At 38.6% G+C, this 25,458-nt stretch overlaps 2 protein-coding genes across 3 annotated transcripts in view; both read right to left on the bottom strand.

The window, feature by feature from the left end:
- si:ch211-129c21.1 (uncharacterized protein LOC563087 homolog) overlaps positions 1-14,429 on the bottom strand; it is a 28,273-nt gene extending 13,844 nt beyond the window's left edge. Inside the window, exons 1-3 of the mRNA XM_047374141.1 lie at positions 14,247-14,429; positions 959-1,390; positions 525-667 (exon numbers count right to left, since the gene is read on the bottom strand). Of these exons, the coding sequence (XP_047230097.1) occupies positions 525-667; positions 959-1,067 (252 nt within the window). The 5' untranslated portion in view covers positions 1,068-1,390; positions 14,247-14,429. The remainder of the gene's footprint in view (positions 1-524; positions 668-958; positions 1,391-14,246) is intronic.
- A 125-nt stretch (positions 14,430-14,554) lies between these two features.
- On the bottom strand, positions 14,555-19,655 carry LOC124873471. 2 transcript variants are annotated; one of them, XM_047374142.1, is made up of 5 exons: positions 19,245-19,655; positions 18,776-19,132; positions 18,305-18,358; positions 17,870-18,001; positions 14,555-15,036 (listed from the first exon to the last, which is right to left on the bottom strand). In XM_047374142.1, the coding sequence occupies exons 1-5, from the start codon at positions 19,285-19,287 to the stop codon at positions 14,885-14,887; spliced, it is 738 nt and encodes a 245-aa protein (XP_047230098.1). In that variant the 5' UTR covers positions 19,288-19,655; the 3' UTR covers positions 14,555-14,884. The 2 variants fall into 2 exon arrangements, with proteins under 2 accessions (XP_047230098.1, XP_047230099.1); XM_047374143.1 differs by lacking the exon at positions 18,305-18,358 and having other exon boundaries at positions 19,245-19,640.
- Between the last annotated feature and the right edge of the window lie 5,803 nt (positions 19,656-25,458).

Raw genomic sequence — 25,458 nt, 5'->3', positions numbered from 1 at the left:
CCTACAACATTGAAACACATGGCAAATATGCAACACTGGGATGTAGGTATTAAAGGTCATAAATTGTTCAGGTAATACAAAGAAACAAAAAGCATATAAGGCTAAATCCTGTGATTGCAGTAGCACAATATTTACATGTATTTCCTTTTAATGAATTACAAGATTCCTTATCTTGAGTTGATGAAACATTATTTGGTCAATCATCTCGTTATTCTCTTCCACACCACCATAACCTTGCCTATTTCTAAGAGGTCAAAATCCAAAAAGGCTGGGCACCAGTTCAAGCAACCAAGCAGGTCCAGCCTTGAGCAGCTCACTAAATATTTGATCTTCTGGTCTAAACACTGCTGTAAAATGCAATAAAAATTCAACAATGTTTAACTTTCGAGCTACAGCATTTTATCAATTAGTAAAAGCAAGATAGTGGGACATGCAGTTAATATACAAACAAGTCTACAGACAGATGTTTCATTGCAGTCTTTCAGCTGCACACTCAGTTATAACAAATCTGCACAGGTCCTCACCGCAGCCTTTTGGACTGAGATGTTGTTGATATCCAGAGCATAGATGGCCTCTCTTGCCCCCAGCAGCAACACACCCAGGTCATCTCTGATCAGCATAGTTGAGTAATTGAAGATTCCATCTTCTTTGAACAACTTCAGGTTACCTGGCCAGAGAAAAACTTTGCATTACTTTGATGTGCATTGCTCTCATTCTCCTCCTGCAACATTTCACCTCTTTGACTTTATGATGTTCTTGGAAAAATGCTCCCACAACAAAAAGCAAAATGTTAATTTGTTGAGAAACTAATAAACCTGTCACTGCCAGCAGAATAAGAAAAATATAAAGCAGCTAAATCCTCACGTCTGGATCATACATCATGGGTAAAATATTCAAATGCATGCAGCGCATCAAACCACCTCAAGTTCTTATGCTTAATGGAGAGTTTGTGACTTACTCTGGTAGAAGACAGTCTTTCGTGGAACACAGTACTGAGCGCTGAGCAGACTGAAATAAAGCTGGAGCATCAATCCACAGACGATGCTCAGAGCCGACAGAAGAGACATGGCTCAGGGTCCGGGGTCCGTCGACGTGTTGAGGAGCTGCACCGTCCAGCTCTGAAGCCCAAACACCAAAAATCAGAGACAGAGCATGGTTCAAAACCTGAGTCCCTAATCTCTGTGCTGGACGAGTCCTGTCCGTGGTTTATTTAGATGTTCAACCAGGACTTAGCCTGAATGGGTTCAGTTTGATGTTGATGGGTATCTATGTCGGCGTTAGCCTCCAGTGCAGAGCTAATGAGCTGCTGGTGTCCTCTCCGGAAGGAGGAGCAGGAGCCATGCTGCACGGCTAGTGCTGGGGGATGCTGGAGGACTTCATTTTGAGGGTTCTGCCAAAGATACAAGAAGATCTATGAATAATCAAAGAGGTGAGTGAAAGAGAAAGACTGAGATTCTCACTGGATTTGAGAAGAAATTCTTGGGAATATTCCCTTAGAAAGTGAATAAGGCAACTGCTTTGCCTCCTACGCCTTATTTCTCTTCACTCTTTCCCTGTGATATGCTTGAAGATTAGTGGATAATCACTATGAAGGGATATTATAACCAGGCTGAAGCACGGAAGCTGCTTCGCCATTTCTTTTCCTCAACAAACGCAAAACTGAGCCCAAAGTGAACAGATCTACAGTGCCTTGCAAAAGTATTCATGCCCCTTAAACGACTACAAATGTTTATGTGTTTAATTAGGATGTTATGCGATACAGCAATACAAAGTAGAGCACAATGGTGAAGTGGAAAAAAACGATGCATGGTTGTCAAACTTTTTATAAATAAAAATCTGAAAAGTGTGGCAGACCCAATATTTTGTAGAACCACCTTTCGCTGCATTTACAGGCGTAGGGTTAATTGAGGCTACTGTAGGGATGATGTGTTCAAGGTAATCAGCAGTTTTCCTTTTTTGCCACACAGTATGGTCTCATGTGACCAGAGCACTTTCTTTCCACATGTTTGTTACAGTAAGTGGACGGCCATGTCTTGGTTGGTATGCAGCTGTGTCATAATCTTTCCATTTTCAGATGATGGATTAAACAGTGCTCTGTGAGATGTTCACAGCAAGGGGTATTGTTTTATGACCCAAGTGCTCTTTAAAATTCTCAACCTGTCTGCTGTCTTCCTTGGTCTTCATGATGCTGTTTGTTCTCTAATATTCTCTAACAAACCTCTGAGGCCTGCACAGAACACTTGGATTTATACTTGGATTAAATTACATAAGTGGACCATTTTTTACTAACTAGGTGACTTCTGGAGACAATTGATTGAACTAGACTTAATCTAGGGGTATCAAAGTAAAGGGGTCTGAAACAAACGCATGCGACACATTTTATGTTTTTATTTGTCAAAAATGTTGAAAACCATGTATTATTTTCCTTTCACTATTATAATGTGGTAATTTGCGTCGATGTGTCACAGAATATACCAATAAAACATTGGTTTGTAGCTTTCTTTTGACGCAAAGTGAAAAGGTTCAAGCTGTACGAACACTTGCAAAGCACTGTAGGAACAGATCAAAATCAGGTCTCTAACTCAGGAGCTAAAGAACATTAGGACACTGTCAAAGGAGACAGATTAAACTAAGAATGATCAAAACTCAAGCAGAGGACGACAGAAATCCGACAAGAAGCACAGTAAGAAAAGAATAATGTCCTACATGAACATGTCCTTCTCGCAGATTCTGAAACTGTAGTTGTCAAACCTCGAACCGAATGAACTGAGACAAACATAACTTTGTTGATGTGAGTCTGGCACCTTGTACAGCTGTAACTACAAGTAAACGTCACAAAGGAAACCCATGTCGAGTGAAAATCTGCAGAGTGCCACTCTGCCCTCCTACCCCTACCACTCTCACTGTATCTTCCTGTCCCCCTCCCTGATAAGAAGCAGCTTCCTCTGAGCTCAGCGGGGTTCAAGCTGCAGAGAGAGAGGAGAGTAAGCAGGAGGTGTGATGGTAGTGGAGGGGGGTTCAGCTTAGACTGGGCCATGCATGCAGATCACAGCCACTCACTGTGTGAGTGTTAACGCTTCTTCGAAGAGTTTGTATCTGTTTTGACGAGGTGTGCGGAGCGTCCTCATTTAAAATTCATCAAGGCCCTTTATCCCAGCATTACACACACACACACACCCAAACAAAGCTGACTTGTTAGCAGATGTTGGGGAAAAAAAGTGGTAAAAAAAAAACAAAAAAACTTGTGTGCTCAGAAACTGCAGTTCTACACGGCTGCTGTGCAACTGTTGCTGAAGTTTCAGCTCCCAGGGGGAAAAAATAGGGTGGATTTGACAGAGCTGCTGCCTCCAAAACACGACACAAACTCTATGTCTGTTGACAGACAGCAAATGACAGATTTCAAATTTCCTCGACAGACAACCAGGGCACACACTCCAAACACCCCTCCCATTGCCTCAATTTTGTGACTAACTACCACACTTCCACCCTTGTTGTTAGTCGACACAATGGGACAAGCTGCCACATGTGTAGGACAGCTCATCTCTTGCCAGAGCAGCGACGTCCTGCACACCTCCTCCCTCTCTCAGGCTGCGAGGAGGTCGAGGGCCACGGCTGAATGGAATGACTGCATGTTGTTTTTCTGCAGCTTTTGACATGCAGCTCCATATGGTGCAGACAGGTAGCTATGGCTGCACCATATGGAGCAGCCGTCCCGTGTTTTCCTCTACTCTGTTCATCTTTAAACTCACATCCCAGTCATGAGCAGCTGAATATCTCCTATAAGACTCTTTGAACCTTTTCACATTGTTGTCATATTACCAACCACTATGTTTTGGAGGTTTTTTTTTACAGAAAAGTGTGGCATGCATTTGTATTCAGCTCCCTAAGTCGATACTTTGTACACCTACTGTTTGCTCCCATTACAGCTGCAACTCTAACCGCTTTGTGCATCTAGAGACAAAAATCTTTCCCCCCCATGTTCACTCAGATTAGATGTAGAGTGTCTCTTAACAGCAGTTGTTAATTTTCAACTGAATTCAGATTCAGTCTGGACTTTGACTAGACCATTATTACACACAAATATGACAAACCATTCCACTGTAGCTGCCTGTATGTTTAGGATCATTGTCCAGCTGAAAGGCGATCCTACGCACCAGTCTGAAATCTTTTAAGGCCTCTAACAGTTATTTTTCACCCCATATTTAGCACCATCCATTTTCCAAACAACTCAGACCAACTACTCTGCTCCTGCTGAAGAAAAACATCTCCACAGCATGATGCTGTCACCATTGTATTTCACTGTGTTGATGGTGCATTCGGGGTGATGTCAATTGTTATGTTTAACATTTAGCATCTAGATCGCAAAATTAAAATCTTTTGGCTTAATTAATCCAATTGATCTTTAACATGTTTGCGGTGTCCCTTTCATGGCTTGTGGTAAACTTGAAGCATTTAACAAATGGTGGTCCTGTAACCGTTTTTTCTTTTCACCTGAGCAGCTCCTCCAAAGTTAGCTGGAGCCTCTTGGCTGCTCTCCTTGCCACATCTGTAAGTTTAGGTGGACATGCCTTGGTCAGTTTCCAGTTGTACCAAACTCTTTCTATTTTTGAATTATGGGCTGAAGAGTGCTTCATGAGATGTTTGAGGCACAGTAGTATTATTGCTGAGATTTAGCAACACATTTATAGACTTCTTTAATAAATGGGAGCTTCCAAAGGCAGTTTGTTGCACCAGATTCTTTTTCGGGGGTATCGGAGTAAAAGTGACTGAACACAAGTGCACATCACAAATATTTTTTTTTTAGTGGCAACATTTTTACACTTAATGTTTATGCACTACTTTGTGTTGGTCCGTTAAAATCCCAATAAAATACATTGGGTGTAAATGCTGCTGCGCTGCATTGTCTGCTTCATCTGACAGCCAATTTTCTGACTTTTCAATAAAACGCTTTTCTTTGGGAACGTATCATTGACATTTTACGCTCACACTCTAGGTTGATTTCAAGCAGCTACAGTTTAAATACTGGCATCAGATTTCAGTCAGATACTGATCACGTTAGATCAGGTGTGGTGTCACAATGAGGTCAGTTCAGTTTTGTTTGTTTCTGACACATGTTTTCTGGCTGTAGGTTTAATCTTTTGTCAACATGTCAACAACTTTCCACTCTTACATTTTCCATCCTGTGAAATCACAATATTTTGGTTTTGAACTTTTTTAGTGCTTCACCATTTTCATCGTAACTAAATTCACATGAATGAACCACAACTTCAAAACTCCAGACAATCAGGGATGAAACCTTAGCTTTTATAAAGTGTCACATGTTTACTCATCAGCATCTCGTATATATCTTTAGATCTTCCCTCTGCTGAAAGAAACACGATCGCCTCCAACTGCTAAATACTTAATTATCTCTACGAGCTACAGTTGTGACTTATTAGAGCATTTGGCTCAGTTAAGGGAGTGTACTGATAATATATAAGAACTTTATTTTCTGGCGAAAAACTAGAGAGCAAGCAGACCCTATTGGCAACAGCTACAATTTTCCAGAGAGGTGAGCTTTGTTACATTACCGGCAACACCTTTCACATTCCCTGCAGTGATACTAGATATTGTTCACATAAAAATGACCTTTGTGCAACTTTTGTTAACAGTCATTATTGTTGCCAATGTCAAGATAGCCTTGAAATAATAGAATGAGCATGATTCACAGCCTCAAAGCAAAAACATTTTGTATTTAGGGTAACTGTGTAGGAAGCATTTCAACTTCATCACTTGTGATTATTGCATAAATATAATTTTTGGTCTTTCCAACCACATTGATGTAAGCTTTATTCTAAATAAGAATCCTCCCTGACAATCTTGTCCAGGATGGTGACTAGATTTCTGTACTTGATCTGTGATATCTTGTATGGTGCCATTTTGATTCCACATTTTGTGATGTTATTTTTTTTACAGTGTTTTATTTAACTTCTTTTTCCTTCCCCCCCCACCCCCCACCCCCCTAATTAATCAGGAAGGACGCACCCATGTACTCAAACATTGTGAAACAAGCTTATGCAACATCTTTAGCAGACTGACTAGTAAAACCTCCTGACATACAGCAAAGTTAATTAATGATTAAATATTCATTTTTAATAGTTAATCCCAGTCATTAATAAAGGCCTGCACATTTGAGCAGAGTGGGTTAACATTGATGTACATTACATATAATAAACCCTCATTTGTTAAGTGGTGGAGAAAAAAAACCCAGAAAAAACATTTTATATTTTCACGCAGAGAAACATTTATATCCAATATGAGAGTTCATGGTGCAAGCTTGCCATGTCCCACAGCATCACAGGTCCTCCACCAACCTTAATAATGAGGAGGTTTCCCATATATTCACACCTAGCTTCACATCCCAGACCCACCAGAAGAGAAAACCCAGATAAAAATGTTATGCATAAATAAAAAAAATGCTTCATGTGAATTTATTTTAAACGGATTCTTGACCACGGGTACTAATTAATTTGATAGGCGATGTACTGTATGTTTGGTAAAATGGTGTGTTTTCATTTGCCGTTTCTGTTTTTTTTTTTTTTTTTTTCACTTTGGATCATGTTTTTTCTTTGGCTCCAAAACAACAATAATCCAGCGTAATGTTAGGTGTGCTTGTCAAGTCTCTGCGTCAGAGGAAAGGTTGTGAAAGGCAGTTGTGAAAAACGTTTTTTAGGTTCTGTTTATAGAAACAGAGCTGATTCCAGTACAGCCAGCCAAACCTGCTGACAGGCCTGACAATAACCTTGTAGCAACTCTAAACAGCCTGAAGTTGAACTCTATTAGAAATATTTAAGACTGTTTGACTGTCTTTATGAAGTGAATATTAAAGAGTGATCACACAGCCTTATTTTTCTTGTGAATTTGACATTTAAAGACATTTCTGAATGAGTGGGGAGAGATCAACTTTCCATAACAAACAAGTGTGACTAAAACCACTTCTTTACATCCCCCATTCAGCAGAACAGAACTGTCTGTGTATCACCTCATCCCCATGTCTGCTGGTGGGTGTTTACTCATCAAGACATGAACAACTGTGCTACACAGTATCTTGTATCCGAGGAAGTCCTCCACCTATGTCTCTTGACACTCCAACCACTTGAAGCATTAAAGATATTTATAGCAAGCTCGGGAGCCTCTGCATTATCTACAAAACATTTACGATAGATTGTTGGTGCAAGTACAGATCCTTTCCAAATTGTCCATAACTCTGAGCTTTTCCACATTATGTCCCATCGCAGCCATGAACTTCAAAGCATTTTATTGGGATGACTAAATTTAGCAAATAATTGCAAAGGTGGCAATAAATGATACATTTTAACAAGAAAAACTGAAACATGTGGTGTGAATCACTGTGATACTCCTTAATAGGATCTAGTGCAACCAGTTTCCTCCAGAAGTCAATATCCCAAGCTTTGAATATTTCACGGACCACAGCATGGCACAACTGCAAACCTACCTAAGACATGGTTGTCCACGAGGGGTTAGCAACATTTAAATTAAATAAATCTCGGTTCTGCTATTGTGATAACAGCTACAGAAAAAAATAACAGTGTTGTGGTTAATTCAAAGAACCACCATTTTATTTTGCCACATGCGGCTCTAGAACTGCAGGTTGCAGATGTCCGATCTGAGCCGACAGCCCGGCCAAAGAGCCTAAATATAGGAAGCAGCCAGGAGAACCATGGTAATTCTGGAGGAGCTGCAGAGATTCACAGCTCGGGTGGAGGAATCTGTTGACAGCACAAATTGTTTTTTTTATTTCTTTAAAAGAAAGCCAAAAGAGCTCCAGATTGCACAAGATATGTAAGGAAAATGTGGAAGAATATGCTCTGTTCAAATGGGTTAGGGTTAGGGGTACAGAGCCCTATGTCTAACACAGAAAATATACCAGATCACACCATCCCCTCTGTGAAACAGGGCGGTGGCAACATCATGCTGTGGGGATGCTTTTCTAAAGTAGGGATAGGGAAGCTGATAAGATTGAATAGAGCTAAATACAGTACAAGGTGGGGCTGGAAGAAAACCTGTTGGAGGCTGCACAAGACTGGTTCACCTTCCAGCAGCAACAACAACTACTATGAACGTGCAACCAGATCTACAAGGGAATAGCTTACATCAAAGCATATTCATGTGTTAGAATGGCCTATTCAAAGTCCAGTTGAGGATCTGTGGCAAGACTTGAAAACTGCTATTCACACAGATGATCTGCGTCCAAATCTGACTGGGCTTGAGCCAATTTGTAAAGAAATATGGTCAAAACTTTCAGACCGAGACTTACTACACTGTAAAATGGACTGAATAAATATATACATTTGACCTTTTTGACTTTTTCTATTTGCGAACTTTTGGAAAACCATCTGTCCTTGTCCTTCCACTTCACATAATTGCACCAACCTACAAAGCAGGTTTGATGCATGCACTAACATGCACGTTGTTTTTGTCAACCAGACGGGTCACAACACGTCTAGAGAAAAAAAAAAAAAAAAACCTGGCTTAACAGTGAAACAGCTGGAGTGAGTCACGCCAGCATAGGCACAGGCTTTAAAGTACGATGTCTTCATACAGTGTAACTGCACCGTGTTGTGTCACAGGGGTGAGGCTGTGACTGATTTACATGCATGTTTGACTAACTGTACTGGGGCACTGGGTTTTCGTCCATTTTCCTGCTCATCTCCCTGTCCGCCTGGCTGCAAGCCTGACGCTGAGGCCCACTGGCAGGCCCGCAGACTAGCCCACTGGTGTGCTGGCTCTAATACAGGGTTCCATCACAGGGGCCCAAACAGGAAACCTGTTGTGGGACGGTGTTCACCTCTGACACTCTTGTCACAGACGCTGTTGTGAAACATTAACTGGAAAACACAACCCAGTTCAAATCCGGGTTATATTATTGCAAGGCAAGCTCAAAATGACCAAAATACAGGTCCTTCTCAAAATATTAGCATATTGTGATAAAGTTCATTATTTTCCATAATGTAATGATGAAAATTTGACATCCATATATTTTAGATTCATTGCACACTAACTGAAATATTTTAGGTCTTTTATTGTCTTAATACGGATGATTTTGGCATACAGCTCATGAAAACCCAAAATTCCTATCTCACAAAATTAGCATATTTCATCCGACCAATAAAAGAAAAGTGTTTTTAATACAAAAAACGTCAACCTTCAAATAATCATGTACAGTTATGCACTCAATACTTGGTCAGGAATCCTTTGGCAGAAATGACTGCTTCAATGCGGCGTGGCATGGAGGCAATCAGCCTGTGGCACTGCTGAGGTCTTATGGAGGCCCAGGATGCTTCGATAGCGTTTAGCTCATCCAGAGTGTTGGGTCTTGAGTCTCTCAACGTTCTCTTCACAATATCCCACAGATTCTCTATGGGGTTCAGGTCAGGAGAGTTGGCAGGCCAATTGAGCACAGTGATACCATGGTCAGTAAACCATTTACCAGTGGTTTTGGCACTGTGAGCAGGTGCCAGGTCGTGCTGAAAAATGAAATCTTCATCTCCATAAAGCTTTTCAGCAGATGGAAGCATGAAGTGCTCCAAAATCTCCTGATAGCTAGCTGCATTGACCCTGCCCTTGATAAAACACAGTGGACCAACACCAGCAGCTGACACGGCACCCCAGACCATCACTGACTGTGGGTACTTGACACTGGACTTCTGGCATTTTGGCATTTCCTTCTCCCCAGTCTTCCTCCAGACTCTGGCACCTTGATTTCCGAATGACATGCAGAATTTGCTTTCATCCAAAAAAAGTACTTTGGACCACTGAGCAACAGTCCAGTGCTGCTTCTCTGTAGCCCAGGTCAGGCGCTTCTGCCGCTGTTTCTGGTTCAAAAGTGGCTTGACCTGGGGAATGCGGCACCTGTAGCCCATTTCCTGCACACGCCTGTGCACGGTGGCTCTGGCTGTTTCTACTCCAGACTCAGTCCACTGCTTCCGCAGGTCCCCCAAGGTCTGGAATCGGCCCTTCTCCACAATCTTCCTCAGGGTCCGGTCACCTCTTCTCGTTGTGCAGCGTTTTCTGCCACACTTTTTCCTTCCCACAGACTTCCCACTGAGGTGCCTTGATACAGCACTCTGGGAACAGCCTATTCGTTCAGATATTTCTTTCTGTGTCTTACCCTCTTGCTTGAGGGTGTCAATAGTGGCCTTCTGGACAGCAGTCAGGTCGGCAGTCTTACCCATGATTGGGGTTTTGAGTGATGAACCAGGCTGGGAGTTTTAAAGGCCTCAGGAATCTTTTGCAGGTGTTTAGAGTTAACTCGTTGATTCAGATGATTAGGTTCATAGCTCGTTTAGAGACCCTTTTAATGATATGCTAATTTTGTGAGATAGGAATTTTGGGTTTTCATGAGCTGTATGCCAAAATCATCTGTATTAAGATAATAAAAGACCTGAAATATTTCAGTTAGTGTGCAATGAATCTAAAATATATGAATGTTAAATTTTCATCATTACATTATGGAAAATAATGAACTTCATCACAATATGCTAATATTTTGAGAAGGACCTGTATAACAACAATAATAATAATAATAATAATAATAATGACAGCAGGTTCCCAATTTTATTTAAGCCTGTTGTGACATGTATCATCAGCTCTAAGCCAGCAGACAACTAACTGTCATTATTGCATTAAGACAACAAGGTTTTGTAAAAATGCAACCAGTTTAATAAGATCCTCCCATCATTCTGACAAATCACTCATCATTGATCAGACAAGCCTGCCTAACTGTGAACGTTCTTTGGAAAAACACAAACACCCAGACAAGTCACAGCAGGATTGTAACACCGCAGGGGAAACTTGTGACAAAACAGAATGTGGTGATTGTATCATTTAAAATTTTAAATCAGGAGAAAGGATTTATTTCACATTCAAGAACATGGTTGTAAAGAATATTAGAAATAGACATGTACTGGTCTGGGATATGTGATGACAACATTCGGCAGAAATAACACAAATTCACAAACATGTAAAAAAAAATAACAAGATCTCAATGTTTTTATTTAAAAAACAAAGAAAAAAAAGTTATTCAAACTGCTGCTGAAATAATATCACTAATAGATAGTTATCATACAATATCAGAGGTGTGAAAGATTCAAATTTATTTTTAAAGGGCTATGACATAAGAATAAGGGTTCTGTTCTTTAAACAGTAACAGAAATATAACAAGTTATTGCTAGCTGGCTATTTAGTCAGACTATTTGAACGGGTAGCTAGCCTGCAGTCAGCTGCTTTACAGACATGCATTAGTTCCCCTTATAAGAGAGAGGGTCAGGTTTCTACACTATACATGTCAATGTTTTTCTGGCTCAGCAATATTTCCAAAACAATCCAATTATTCTTTTTTGCAATTAATGGAAAAGTGTGATGGTCTTCTTTGAGCCAACTGACCGTCAGAGCGCACCAACAGGGCACAGAGGGGCAACGCTGCATTACTCTATGCCCCATACAGCTGGAGAAAATTAAAGTCACTTTGGCACTTTCCCTGACATCAATTATAAAAGGACTTTAAACCACAGTACCGGTGGGACAGAAAAGTTCAGCAGTTTTGAAACCACAACTGTTAAAAACCTCAGTAAACATTGACTGGCTCAGTTACAAACAGAATAAAACAGGGAGTTAGTTTTCATACCACAGTTATGGTTATGTAAGAGATGTAATCTGGGTCTTCTGCCTAAAGATTCATAGTAGGTAGAGCTTTAAACTGTTAGGAACATTGATTTCTTTGCAGGTGTTTTTGTAGAAAAATATAATAATAATATATGTAGCAGAGACTATAAGCTGGCATCATCAGTTGACTCATTTAAATATCAGTCATGAAAAAAAAAGTAGAACAAACTAATTTAACAGTCTAGTTGGGTTTATGAAATCAGATTTCCGCAATTTTTTACCCTTTCTTTCAATTATACTGGAGTGATTCTCACTCGTCTGAGACCGGAAAACCACTTAACGTGAGTCTGATACATCTACATGATCAAGATGACTTCTAAGAAGTCATTTATGATCTTGCAGTGTCAGGCAAGGCAAGCCCCAAATGCACAGTGAAGCACAGCGAAAGCATGCATCATCTCCAGCTCAGACCACAGGATGCCAGTACATGAGAAGTTGTGTGCAGCTGTACCCCCACACCACACACTGATGAAAGTCCAATGAGCTGCAGGGTGACCGCTAAAGTGGGTCTTTCCCCCAAAGAGAAAAATGTATCTGCATATATTTAAAATACATTTAATTTTTATTATCCAGTGGTGTTTTGCCTCCATAAGAGCAAAATTAAAAACAAAGACGGGTAATGAAGTGTGGAATTAGATTGCGGGATTTCACAAAATACGCTTTTAAAAGCGCACCGAGTAAAAAAAAAAAAAAGCTAATTCTGCTTTATGTGTACTTTGGTTAATGACATCACAAGAGACATCTGAGCTGCATTTATGCTGCAAGATGTTTAGAATCCTGCTTGAAATCTTTTATCTGCCTGGTTTCTGTACATATCTGCCACTTTAGTATGACTGTCATGCAGTCATACTATCTCTACATACCAAATAACCTCTTTCTTTCTGACTGGAGCGATGAGATTTGTTTTTATTGTTTCATAGGTGATGCGGCAGTTCTGCAGGAAACATGGTTGGGGCTTGAAAATAATCTTAATGGAACAAACCAACTACATTATGTGGGTTTCCATAAGCCTGTTTAAATAGTCACTCCTTGATTATTAAATCTAGCCATCCCAGCCTGTTCTGGTCTTTTTCAAAAGCTGCTTCCATGCAGTGTAAAAGTAGACATATCTGCTAAATTTCCATGGATTGTATGTGAAACCAAATGACTGCATCAAAAAGAGCAGTAAAAGAAAATTCTGATGAAACTGAGATAATGCATATAGGTTCAAATTTAAGGCAGCTACAAATTTTAAAACTTGACATCCTGGTGCAATTTATGTTCCTTTATTTAAAACCTGTGAAAAGTCGCGACCCAAAATTCACAAAAAACTTTAGATATTGTCCTGAAACATACAAAACAACAAACCTTTATGGATATCCTTTATACCCATTTTATTGGTTAGGATAAATGTAGTTTCATTGACTTTCAAGTCATTTTATTGAGCCAAAAGGCAATCTTTGTTATTGTAGAATATAATACTTTCAGCATTAAAAAATATTTACAATTTTTTACAGGCTAACTAAGCATGTTCTCACATACCAACTGCTGATTTTTAGGATATACGTGCTTGACAACTTTAACTAACAGACTCTTTGACTTAATACTCCTCGGGTAAATCAAAATCGGGTTTGTAATACCAAAACTTTAAAAAAAAAATAAAAAAAGATCAATTATATCCTGGGTATGCTGACACTATTTTGGACAGGACGCCTCACCTAGTAATATAATCAACAGCCAAGCAATAGATGCAAACAGCAGCCACAGAATCGATGGTAATAACATAATGAAGAATGAGTTTAATTAAAAATCAACCCTTTAAAAGAGGAAGAAAAATACTAATGAGTGCTCAAGTGGCCTTTTGTGATGTCACCAGAAGAATGAAGCTTGTTTTAGGAGGGGTAACTCCATTATCTTGATTGAAAAACGATTTGCAATAAAATAGTTAAATAAACGCTAAACCTGGCTATGACACGTTGGATAGATGACAAGCTACATCTAGAAAGAGTTTGCTTGATAACACAAAAAGGTCCGACTTGCAGCTTCAAAAACTTCTTCATTAAACTTGCAGATAAACCAAATGCACTGATTAGCTACTGGTTGTACGATTTACCCAAAGAATCCACTTATTTACTGCGTTAAATCAAAATGCCTCGTTTGAAATGTGTGCAGGAAATCTGTGTAGCTTCTTCTGGTCTGTTAAAACAGTTAGTCCTGATAGCTGCACTCCTCTAAAAGTCTGAGCGCTTCTCCCTGTGAAAAACTATCCGCCTTGCTGCCAAGTATCTGGAGACATATCCAACTATTGCTCACTCCAGCTCTCCTCTGCTATTATTAGATTTGTATATCCCGTAATCTCTAAATAAATCCGGGAATATAAAGCGTAATGCGTATCCTATCCGCACCTCGGTTTAATTCCCACATGCCCAGCTCCGTGGAAACAGCAACAAAATAACACAACACACGGACAGAGTGGAACCAACCGGCACGGTTTAACGGACAAACAAGTCCGTTAAATATCACAGTCCGTGGATTGGACTCACCAGTATTCCAGCTGCTGGGATCTACATGGAAACCCCTCACAGACTGACTCGGCTCAGCTTGTTTTAGGATCCGTATCAGCGCTGTTTGCGCTCCACCTGTAACGCTCAGCCTACACCTAGTAAATCCTGCAGGGAGCGATAATCCAACAGCTCCAGCGCCAAATCACGTGACTACACCTTTCCCTTAAAAAAAAAAACACTTCACTTTACAGCCAATCAGAGGAGAGGGAAAATACACACTTATAGATGCATTATGTTATGATTTAAAATATCACTTTTTAAAGGGTATTCAAATGAACTGCAAAAAGTTTAATTTTTAATCGTTTTAATATAAAAAGTAACAGTACAAAAATTATTTTAATTTGATCTGTATATAATTCATTATTCATTATTCTGTTCTCTTAATAGGCAGAGCGTATTTACATCTTAAAATCATTAACAGGTGCTGAGTTATTAAGAAAAAACAATGAATAACTTAATAAAAGCGTCAAAATGCGCCATCTAGTGGCCACTTCTCTAACTACATGACTGACAGAAGGTCTAACTTTGAATACAAATATGAAACAGAATTAAATCGCGATTTCGCAAACAGCAGAGTAATAAGAGTCTGTAGGGCTGTGAAGTCCGCGGCCTTCTCACTATTTGTATCTCTGGTGTCTCTCGTCGTACCTCCGGACAGAACTGGGGGTCTGCAGGTCCTGAGAGGAGGGGACCGTCTTCAGGTTGTCCGCAGGCATCAGCCGGGGGGACGGCTTGTTCAAACGAGTGTTTACGTAGATGGGCTCCTCTCCTGGAGGGAAAAGGTGGAAGCAGGGTGAGCACATTAAGGCTGAACTTCAGAACTTCAGCTACTGGCTGGGCTTTGGTGGGAGAACCGGATATACAGGTTTTTATATGAAGTTAATATATTATTTATTTACTTTTTTCATTATTGACAGACTTATACCTTATGGCAACTAAGAAAGCACCATCTTAACCATAGTTATCTTGGGAAAGCACTGGTTCTGATTAATAATAGAATAAAAGATTAAAAATAAAAGAAAGGCAAAATATGAGTAAAAATAATACATTTCAAAGCTACACATGTATTAATGTAGTTACAAACTGAAAGGTACTGTCTAAGATCTAAGAAGCAATAATATTATTATTTTTACTATTATTATTATTATTATTGGGAACGTCCTAAAAATATTTTTAACAATTATAAGGAAATATACATTTCCCTGAAACCAATAGTATGGACCTCTGATTTGTTTTTATTCATAATAAAAAACAAAACAAAAGAAAAGAAAACAATAAAACTATGGGATTAAATTTATTATATTATTCACTTTGCTTTATTTACAAAAGGTTTTTGTGATGTGAGTGTCTACTGAGCAAATATTCTCTCGCCCACACTCAGTGGTTTAATAATTAAGACCTGAGCAAATGTTATTTAACTCTTTAGTCACAGAATGGTTAGTACGTTTACATTGTAGTTATTTTAGCTGAAAATTAGAGTTAATGGTTGCAAACTACAGAGGGCATACCACATTCATAAAACTCTGTGAGGGACTATATATTTTTTCTGCCAAGGCAACGAAAGATACTTATGTGGCAAAAAATTATTTATGTGCTGGTAAAAAAGGAAATCATAATTATCTCATTTCAATTTGTTTAAACCCCATCAGATTTTTCTATCTTCTGTCCTGATTAAATCTCACAATGCAGATCCCTTGATCTGACTCTCTAAAAGTCTGGTTTTGCCACTTATCTGGATTACTTTTCTCAGATTCTCGAAACATGAAGCAAAACCTCAACATCATTTTATAACTGGGTAAACAACCAGTCATTTGTTTTTTGAGAGTCTTCATAAAGTAAATTTATTTCACTCGTACACCAAAGAGCTTATCTGCAGTCAAAACCTCAACAATGTCAAGGCAGAAAACCTTTTAAAACAATAGAAAAGTGTTTGATTGTTAAATGATCAGACACTGGCCCTTAATGCAAACCTCAGTTTCTATCTCGGTCAGTTTGTTGTGCACATGGAAAATTTGTTTCCCTGACAACAATTCTCGGCATGTAAGTGGCACAAATGTTCCTGTCCTACTTCTGCCTAAGTGACCATGTGCTCAAACCTGTGTTCTGCTTTTTCCACCTGCATGATGCCCCTCTGCCACGCGATGACACGGTTACTGCACCTTCGCTATTCTTTGTTCTCTGCATGATACATTTAAAATTTATTTGGTAACTTTTCTTTTTAAATGATTATGAATTAACTGATTTGATGGTTTTACAAACAAATCTTGCTACTATTTACTTTTACTTGCAAGGTATGTAGAGGGATAGACTTATATTCTTATTTAAGGTGTGCTGAATTTACAGGTTAAGAGCAATAATAAATGTGCCCTGATGAGATAGAAAAGCAACAGGTTTTATAGACATTTTAATTCAATTCAATTCAATTCAAAAATACTTTATTAATCCCAAAGGGAAATTAAATGTTGTTATAGCTCTTTACTTTTTGTTTCCAATTTTGTGGAAATAATGGTCTTTATTTCACAGTATACAGACAGGAAGTAGGCAGAGAGAAAAGGGGTAAGACATGCAGTAAATGTCCCGGGGTCAGGAATTGAATCCCAGACCTCTGCATATGGGCCACCTGCTCTATCTCTATACCACCAATATTTACTTTTTAAATTTTCATGCTTTTCAAGACTCAGGTCAGTATTTGGTGCTCAGATGCAAATGTTACAGTACATATTTCTTAAGTCTTGACATTATTGTGGAAACGCTGAAATAAACGGCAGCCTACACACCCCCTACATAAGTTAGACATTTTCCTAATTAGATCAAGTCTAAAGTTTATTCTTTATAAGCACTGTTCCCTTCCTGCACAAATAGAGCCTTTTTTTAAACTGACCTATTTAAAAGTGACATTACTGTGATAGTTTTTATATCTAATCTATGTACTAACCGTTTTCATCAACCCAGTTCACCTTTTCTTTCCTTCTAGAAAACCAAACAGGAAATAAAGTCTGGAATCAGATCTACTTTAGATGAATGAATTTAGGAGAAAAGACCACCTTTAAGAAATGCTCTAAAAACCAGTTTGTGTGGTTCTGACTTTAAGCGTAGATTTTTGTTCATTTTCAGTCTAACTGCAGAGGTGGAGACAGACAGCTGCACTTGCATTTGAGTTTGTCTCACGCTTTGCTGCTAAACCACACAAACCCCATTTCAGTCAGTTTGCATCCACCGGCCAGGACTCGGGCAGATCCCTCCAATTGTGTTTAAAGAGCTTTTTTGCCTTTTGTTGTCTCATCCTCAAGTAGTCTCACCAAAAGAAAACCCGTCTGCGTTTTACCTCTACTTTCAAATGTAAATTGCAGCAGAGAAATGAATCAGCTACTGACTTCTGTGGATTGTGACTTTTTCTGTGACTTAATTGACCTCTTTATCTCATGCCTTTATGTTTTTTTCTTAGTTCATCTTTCAATCTTTGATATTTTGTACTTGTACATATCTACAGAGACACTATACTGTCTCTGTAGATATGTACAAGTACATATCTACAGAGACAGTATAGTGTTGCACTGTGAGATGATTATCAACATTTTCAAACCCAAAAGGAAGAGAGGTACCTGCGCCTCTGTTGCATGGCCTGCTCTGCACAACGCAGATGACCAGAAGGACGATTAGGATGAAAACAAGACATGGCACTCCCACAAAGACCCACATCCACCAGTCATCATGGACTTCATCTGTGTTGATCACTGGAAAAGAATACATTTGATTATAAATAATAGTATCATTTGACTGTTTGTTACCAGCGTCAGGATTCGTAAGCAAGTAATCAGGGCTATTGTATTAGTTAGCAGAATCATTGTATTTATTTCTTTGCAGCTGCGAATTTTAGTTTGAGCCATGACCAATCACTCAGATGACCTGTCACCTCTGTAGAGATTTAAATGGCACCTTCAGTGGAGAGTCTACACAACCCAGACTCCACTGGGGCCTAAAAATACATAATTGTTCTACAAGTCCACATGCCCGCTGACATATTCATACACACACACCTTGGGGTTTCGTCGTTTGTGACTGAACCGTTGTTTTTTCCAAAAAGTTCTGCACTGTAACAAATTGGTACGAGAAGCATTCATTCAGTTAGTGCAAGCCAGAATTTTAGGAGTGTTTATGAATTATCTCATTAGGTTAAGCATAAGCACAGCAGATTATCAGGCAGAGCGTTACTGCAGTATTTGTCTTAGCACAAATATTGACTTTTATTAAAATGTCAGCAACACTGTGATGTGGTTGTAAGCATTTCTCAGTGCATACTGCTAAATAAATAAGGAATAAAACTATAAAAAGTTTGTAAAATGGTAAAATACATAGACAAATTAAGAAGAGGTATAGTATTATTGATATTGAAACTAACAGATATGCTACAGACTAAAAGTGTCTCTGTCTGCTTACAACTACATCATTGTGGTACTGTCCATAAACGTTGAATATTTAGCTTGTATTAAAATGTCTGAAGTACTTACATGCTACTTCGGTTTTGTTGCTGAGCATTTCAATTAGTGAAGGAATTTCTAGTATGACTTTGCAAAAGTAAAATCCATAGTTTCTTCTACTAATATTTAATAACTTGTATGTACTTTGGCATCCAGTCGTCAGGTTGCAATTTGCTGGATTTGTGGCGTTACAATTAACTTTTTCTGGGTTGCTGTCAGTTTGGTTAAATCCTTGAAAAAAATATTCTACCCGACATCTGACTGACGCATTGATTTTTAAACAGCAGTGAAAATTGATAGAGGAGCCCAAAGATACATTTATTTTTTTTACTGTATCATCCAAATCTACATGGTGCACACTTGGCATCACCAGGGTTGCTCCTGCCACTAGAAATATGAAGAAAAACAAGTGTTAAACCTTCTTCAAACAAACATGGAAAAGTTTAATCTGTTCATCATTAAACCCCTTATGTTATTCTTCTATAAGTTCAATTCTTACCTGTGAGCAACGCCACAATTGCACTTTTGAGCGACATTTTCATCTTGTCATGAGAGTGGTGGTCGTCCTCAGAGTCTCATCCTGTCTCGGCTGCCTTCCTCGCTGCATCAGACAGAGCTACACGTGAACCTGTGGTTGGAAGGAACGGAGGAGTGGCTTTCTGCTCAAGGACTGTAAGGGGGAGGCTGACTACTGTATTGGAGGCAAACATAATACCGCTGAAAGATGGAAAACGTTGTAGGCTGTCAATAAAACAAAGAAATACAGAAGGAGTTTTGTTTCACCCAAACTGTATCACACTCTTTTTTTCATAAGTGCTTTCAGTCAAGGCATCAAAGCAGCCTGGATATGCAACCCCTAGTTCTAAAAATGAACATCCTGCATGCTTCTGTGTCTTGGTGGCAAACAACCTGTGCCTCAGTGAGATAGACCAGCATGTGCTGACTTGCTTTATGCCATGAAATAAAAACAGGACGCACATTGATAGCCGGAGGTATGTGAAACCCCCTGTGGGCTTTGGTGCAGAGGGTGCTAAAACGCATTTCACAATTTTCCCGCAACATAACGCCTGAAAAAGGACACTTGGCTTCCTGTGACAAGACCCAAAAAGAAGTTGACACGATGAACTTTCTTTGTCAACTTCCATGCTCGAAATACAATGAAGTAGCAGCAAAGACAATAAATGATGACATTGTTAAATATGTTAAAATACATGCTAATCTGATCAAGCCAAAATACAGAAGAACAGATAAACACACAAGAAACTGCAATGTACTTTGATGTTGATTAACAACACTGTTCATTGCAATTAAAGAGCAGGTTTGCTTTCAGTTGAGATCTGCGAGGAAAGATGAAAAAACAAGGTCAGATGAAAAGGCGTCTGAAGATTGCAGGGGGGATGTCATACTTCTGCAACCTAGGCTGTTCTGATCTTTTGCTGCAGACTAAAAGTAGGTCCCGTCTTATGCACAGCAGCGATCTTCAGGATCAAATCTACACAGAATTGGTCAGAAGACAATATACAGCATTTGGCAACAATAAATACAATTTGCATTGAGATTTAGTTTTAATCTTTTTTAACCATCCATGTAATTTTATAATTGTATCATCTGTTCTTGCTTCTGCTAATTTTGTGTGTTAAAATTTGACTTTATTGAAATGATTTATGTGAAAAAATGTATCTAAACCAGTCTGGTCTTCTGTGAATAAGTACTCAGTAAAATTAGCTGTGATTAACCCCCGTTCTTGCCAGACCTGTAGAATCAGATTAGATAGAGCCTGTCTGATTACAGGAAGTAGGCTAAAATGTGTCCTGCCCTGGTCTAAAAAGAAATCAAGGACAGGTGAGAATCAAAGTTATTTCTAAGGCTTTGGGATTCCAGCTAACCGCATGGAGAGCCATTATCCAAAAATGGAGAAAACAGGAACAATGATGTACCATGGCAAGAGTGGCCGGCCTACACCATAGACCATAGACCTTGGTTTATGTTCCCATATTTGTTATATAACAAACATCGTAAAGTCAAACAGGGTAGTGTGATGGTCAGGGGCTGCTTTGCTGCTTTAGGATCGGAAGGGACTTGCTTTAAATAATTCAGCCATGAATTTGAATGACTAAAAAATATAAGGGTTTGGAGTGGCCTAGTAAAAGTCAGGCGTTTTATCCTTGAGATGCTTTGGCATAACCTTCAACAGGTCTTTAAAGGTCATGCCATGCTCTAAAACCCCCCAAAGTGTCTAAATTAAAACAATTCTGCAAAGAGGAGTGCGCTTAGATTACTTCACAGCAATGTGAAAGACTCATTTTGAAGTAATCTCAAACACTTGATGGCAGTTCTTGCTGCCAAAGAGGCACAACCAGTAATTAGGGCAAGTACTTTTTCACATAGGTTTGGATAACTTTTTTATTTGATAAATGAGTTGGTTTAGTTACTGAAAATGCATTTTGTATTTACATGGGTTTTCTTCAATACACTACTTTTTATTCACTCTTTGCAGTCATGACAATGGAGTAAGATGCACCTTTGGAAAATGACAACACCAACTGGCAACTATTAGTAATCTTATTGAAAAAATAACAGAAGTGAAACAAGCTTGAAGAAGAAATGAAAGTAACAAAAGCACTTTGTGAAAATATTTGTCATAAAATATTTATAGACAAATCCAAATCCCTTAAATAAATAAATTACCCAGTTTGTAAGGTGAGAGATTTCACCTCTCATAAATGCCACATTTTTCAGTTCCCAATAACAAGAGAAATTATTCATTTCATGCATAACTAGTGTGACTTTTTTTAAGGTTAGGGTGAAAAAGAGGCATTTCAAACTTACTCTAGCAATAAGCATAAAACAATCAACAACTGTGCAGCAAAATATTCAATGCAATCATCATCACTCGTAGCAAATTCTGACAAACTAAGCGTACTTATAGTCTCCATCCAAAACACCAGAAGCCAGTAATGAACTGAGGGGATGGCACGGGGGTGTGAGGGAGTGTGGCTTTTATTCAGGATTCCAGGGACATAAAATTTCATTTTAAGGAGGAAGCGAAAAATCTGGTGGTAAAACATTATAACTAAGAACTCAATAAGTGCAGTGGTGTAGCTGTATTCAGGAAGTAAAGCACAAGCCACAGCACCACTGAGCAGAGCTCACGTGGGCCGTCATTACATAAGTCCTCTCCATACAGTGTTTTTCTGAACAACAGACACGTATGAGCTCCAAAAAACAAGAACTATGGAGTAAATCACTGATTCTGATGTACCTTGCTTAAGGTTAAGCTACTTGTCCAGATCTGATAGAGATCATGTTTTTGGAAAAAAAACAAAAACATTAACACTCACAAAAATGTAAATTGTTATTAAAGAAGTTAAAGTTTTGGTATATTTGCCCTGACTTGACACTAATAAGACTAATTACGATATTTTAAATGGAGAAGTACTGCTTCACCATACAGAAGAAATCTTGGACCATCACTCTCAAAGATCATGCAACACTCCTTTCTTTTTACAGTTTAGTGTAATTTAGTATATTTATCTGCCATTGGCTTCCTATGACGGTTGATGTATTCTTTAAGAATTGAAACATGCAAATGGTGCATCTATGTAGAGATTTGAACCATGTGAAATGGGGAAAATTCAGAGGTAATGTGACTCAGACTAGAGACTCAGACTCAATGACCTCAACTTGATGAGATCACAAAAGACTTGGAACTTGATTAGAAACACAAATTAACTTTTTTTAAATGAGAATAATTAGTATAATCCACCATACAAAAGGTTATTCCCTTGTGCATTAACTGAATCAACACTGACATCACTAATTTACAGCTAGTTTACACAAACAACCCAGAATCCTTAAATCTAGCACAACGTCCAGCTGAGATGCAGAAGAAAAACCAATGCCTACGGTTATTTCATTTCTTTATAGAAACTGCAAAGTAGTGAAAAAGAAGAAAACTGCGATTTTCAAAACATGTGGCCGAAAATTATGAATGGAGATCCAACTTTTACTGACATTTGAAGCCACATAAAGAATGATAAACTGACATTTTGTGGCTGTAGAGGAGAGGGTCATCAAATAGTGGTACCTTACATTACTGGATACGTTTAGGAAGGGTGTCGGTAAAATCCCAAGATCATGTGACCACATGTCAGCAGGTAAAAATCATACAAATCTATCAACTGCAAAATGTCAGAATTCATGGATTAGGACACAGGTTATGAAGTAAGAATTGTATAGATATTTGTGAACAAATTGTTAATTACTTTGATACAGTTTCATTGTCCGATGAGCTAACCCCTCCCTCCTACTTCCCCATGTCTAAAGGGATTGCTCAAACCAGCTCTCCATCTAATGGGTCCGGACTTCCCTAAACCTGAAAGGTCTTACTAAGCAGGTTTACTGAAAGTTCTGTTTAAGCTGGTGTCGGGAAATGACTCGCCTAGCCTCTGACAGCCTTCATACAAAAGTCTCGCCCTTCTTCAACTGGAGGTCTGGACGACTGAGTTGCCTATCGCAATCATCCACACTTTCAACAGTCACTTTTGTTCACGGCTGCTCATTCCCTAATTTACAACTGGCTCTTGGTATATGAGCTAGGTTATTTTTAGTAGCTCGGCTCCAAGGGCGCTGTTTTAACAAACTCGGCTAAGGCAACCTATAAAAACCTCCTAAAATATCTTAGAACCAGGCAACAAGACTTTTTACCACCAATGAAAAACCAACAATACGGTGACTCAAATAATTGAATGTTCACGATTTAACTAGAATTTTATATGCTTTCTTTAATTAGTAACGCTTTTGCAGGGGTCAGCAACACAAAATAAGTTCAATAATAGAAATGAATCAAACATCTCAACCTGTCTTTCCCTGATGCTGAAACTAGTGAGTTTGGAGAAGCTTTGAAGACGGAGGCTCATCCATGCACCTGATGGAGAAAAATTATTCTGGTAACAAGTGGTTTCTTGAAGGGAATACGACTTAATCTTCAGTTTTCTTCCTTTAAGTGGCAGGCACTGATGCTCCAGGCTTTGATGGTTAAACAGGATCTTTGTTATTACATGTCTCCGAAGACAGTAGTTTCCAGAGGCTGAAGAGTTGAAGGAAACCCGGGGACATAAATGAAGTTGATTCAGGACTTCCAGAAGCCTGAATCTTAGAGCAATCAGCTGTTCACCAATCAAGTTCACTTCTGCTGTCTGGATAAAAAGGCTTTAGATGAAATCAGATTCTTAATTTTGAGGCACAGTCCTTTCTGGGCACACGGGTTGATCCTCTTTTTTAATGCATTTTTAATGTATTTTTTTACAAATCAAAGAACGTGATCTCCAGTAATGAAGATCACAGAAGTCCATTGTAAATAGTCCAACTCAACGTATTCCATTGTTGTGACTATGAATCTGAAAATATTATTTAATATTTAATATTAATTTAATATTTTATCAAATAATATTTCAGTCTGTTAAGGGTTGTCCTGTGAATACCAGCCCAGTAATAGAACAAAATCAAAATGGATGAGCCAAGCTCTGACATTATTGAAGAGCAAAACTCTGCACACACATGGAATGGATTCACACAATTTCTTAAAATACAAGGATTTATTAACAAAAATAAGTCACCTCAAAGTCAAACATATTTCAATCAACAAACTCTCTACTATGCTAAAACAATCCAACTAAACTACCAAGCAGAATTAAAGAATAACGAAGACTAATGGGCTATGTACAATATAAACAGGTTGATTAAAGATGATTGAAAATCATGACCAAAAGAGTGATGCAACATTACCAAGCAATGTTTATGTTTGAGAACCAAGGATTATCTTGAAGAATCTGGAAATAAAGTTAAGTTAGTCTTGGAACTAACTTAGGCAATAATCAGCAAATGTTTAGACAACCATTCACAATGCAAGATCAGATAAAATATTATTTTAATAAAATAATGTTTTAAAGAATGATCTGCTGAATAAAACCAACCTTCTGGATGACTCTCAACAGTGTCTCCTTAGCTGCCTTTATTTATTTAAATAATATTTAAAGAAATATTATTAAGAAAATGGTAAAACATTTAGGGAAATATTTTGGAAAAGAGCCAAATCTATCTGGAGAAATGGGGCTTAATGGTGTTTACTTAGTTGTCAAGTTTGGTAAAATAATGTTTAGGGAAATATTATTTACTGGCTTGAAAACTAACAACCTTTCTGGGTAAATATTCTTTAGCAGCAAGCACGTGTTCTTACCTGTTAGCAATTAAAGCTAACAAAAGAAGCTGATAGCTTAGCACCAGAATCAAACACACACCTTTAAAAATACTGTCAATAAAAGGGTTAACATGCATAAGCGCGGACGGCACGTTATGAGCAATCTTCTGTGTTAAAATCAACCCCCTAAATAAAATTTGTCTTAACTGTAAAAACACACAAACACAGAACACACAAACTGAGCACGTGTGCTGTAGATAGCCTGCTAGCACTAAAATAGCAGAGTTCAACACAAACAAAACCAAACTGCATTCAGATCATTTCACCCTAAATCTCTCTGCCCAAACCCCTAACCTCTGAACCGTGCTGAGGAAAAGCTGTCCAGGGCGATGAAGTTTGAAGAAACGTCCACAGTCAACAAACGGTTAGCTACAGCTAGCCTCCTTAGCTGTGGAGAGTGGCTCGTTCTGTCGGGCCACCAAACTGCATGTTACCGTAACCACGGTGATGCGGC

The sequence above is a fragment of the Girardinichthys multiradiatus genome, chromosome 9 (genome assembly GCF_021462225.1).
Source record: "Girardinichthys multiradiatus isolate DD_20200921_A chromosome 9, DD_fGirMul_XY1, whole genome shotgun sequence".
NCBI lineage: Eukaryota > Metazoa > Chordata > Actinopteri > Cyprinodontiformes > Goodeidae > Girardinichthys > Girardinichthys multiradiatus.
This window is presented reverse-complemented; position numbering and strand designations above follow the sequence as displayed.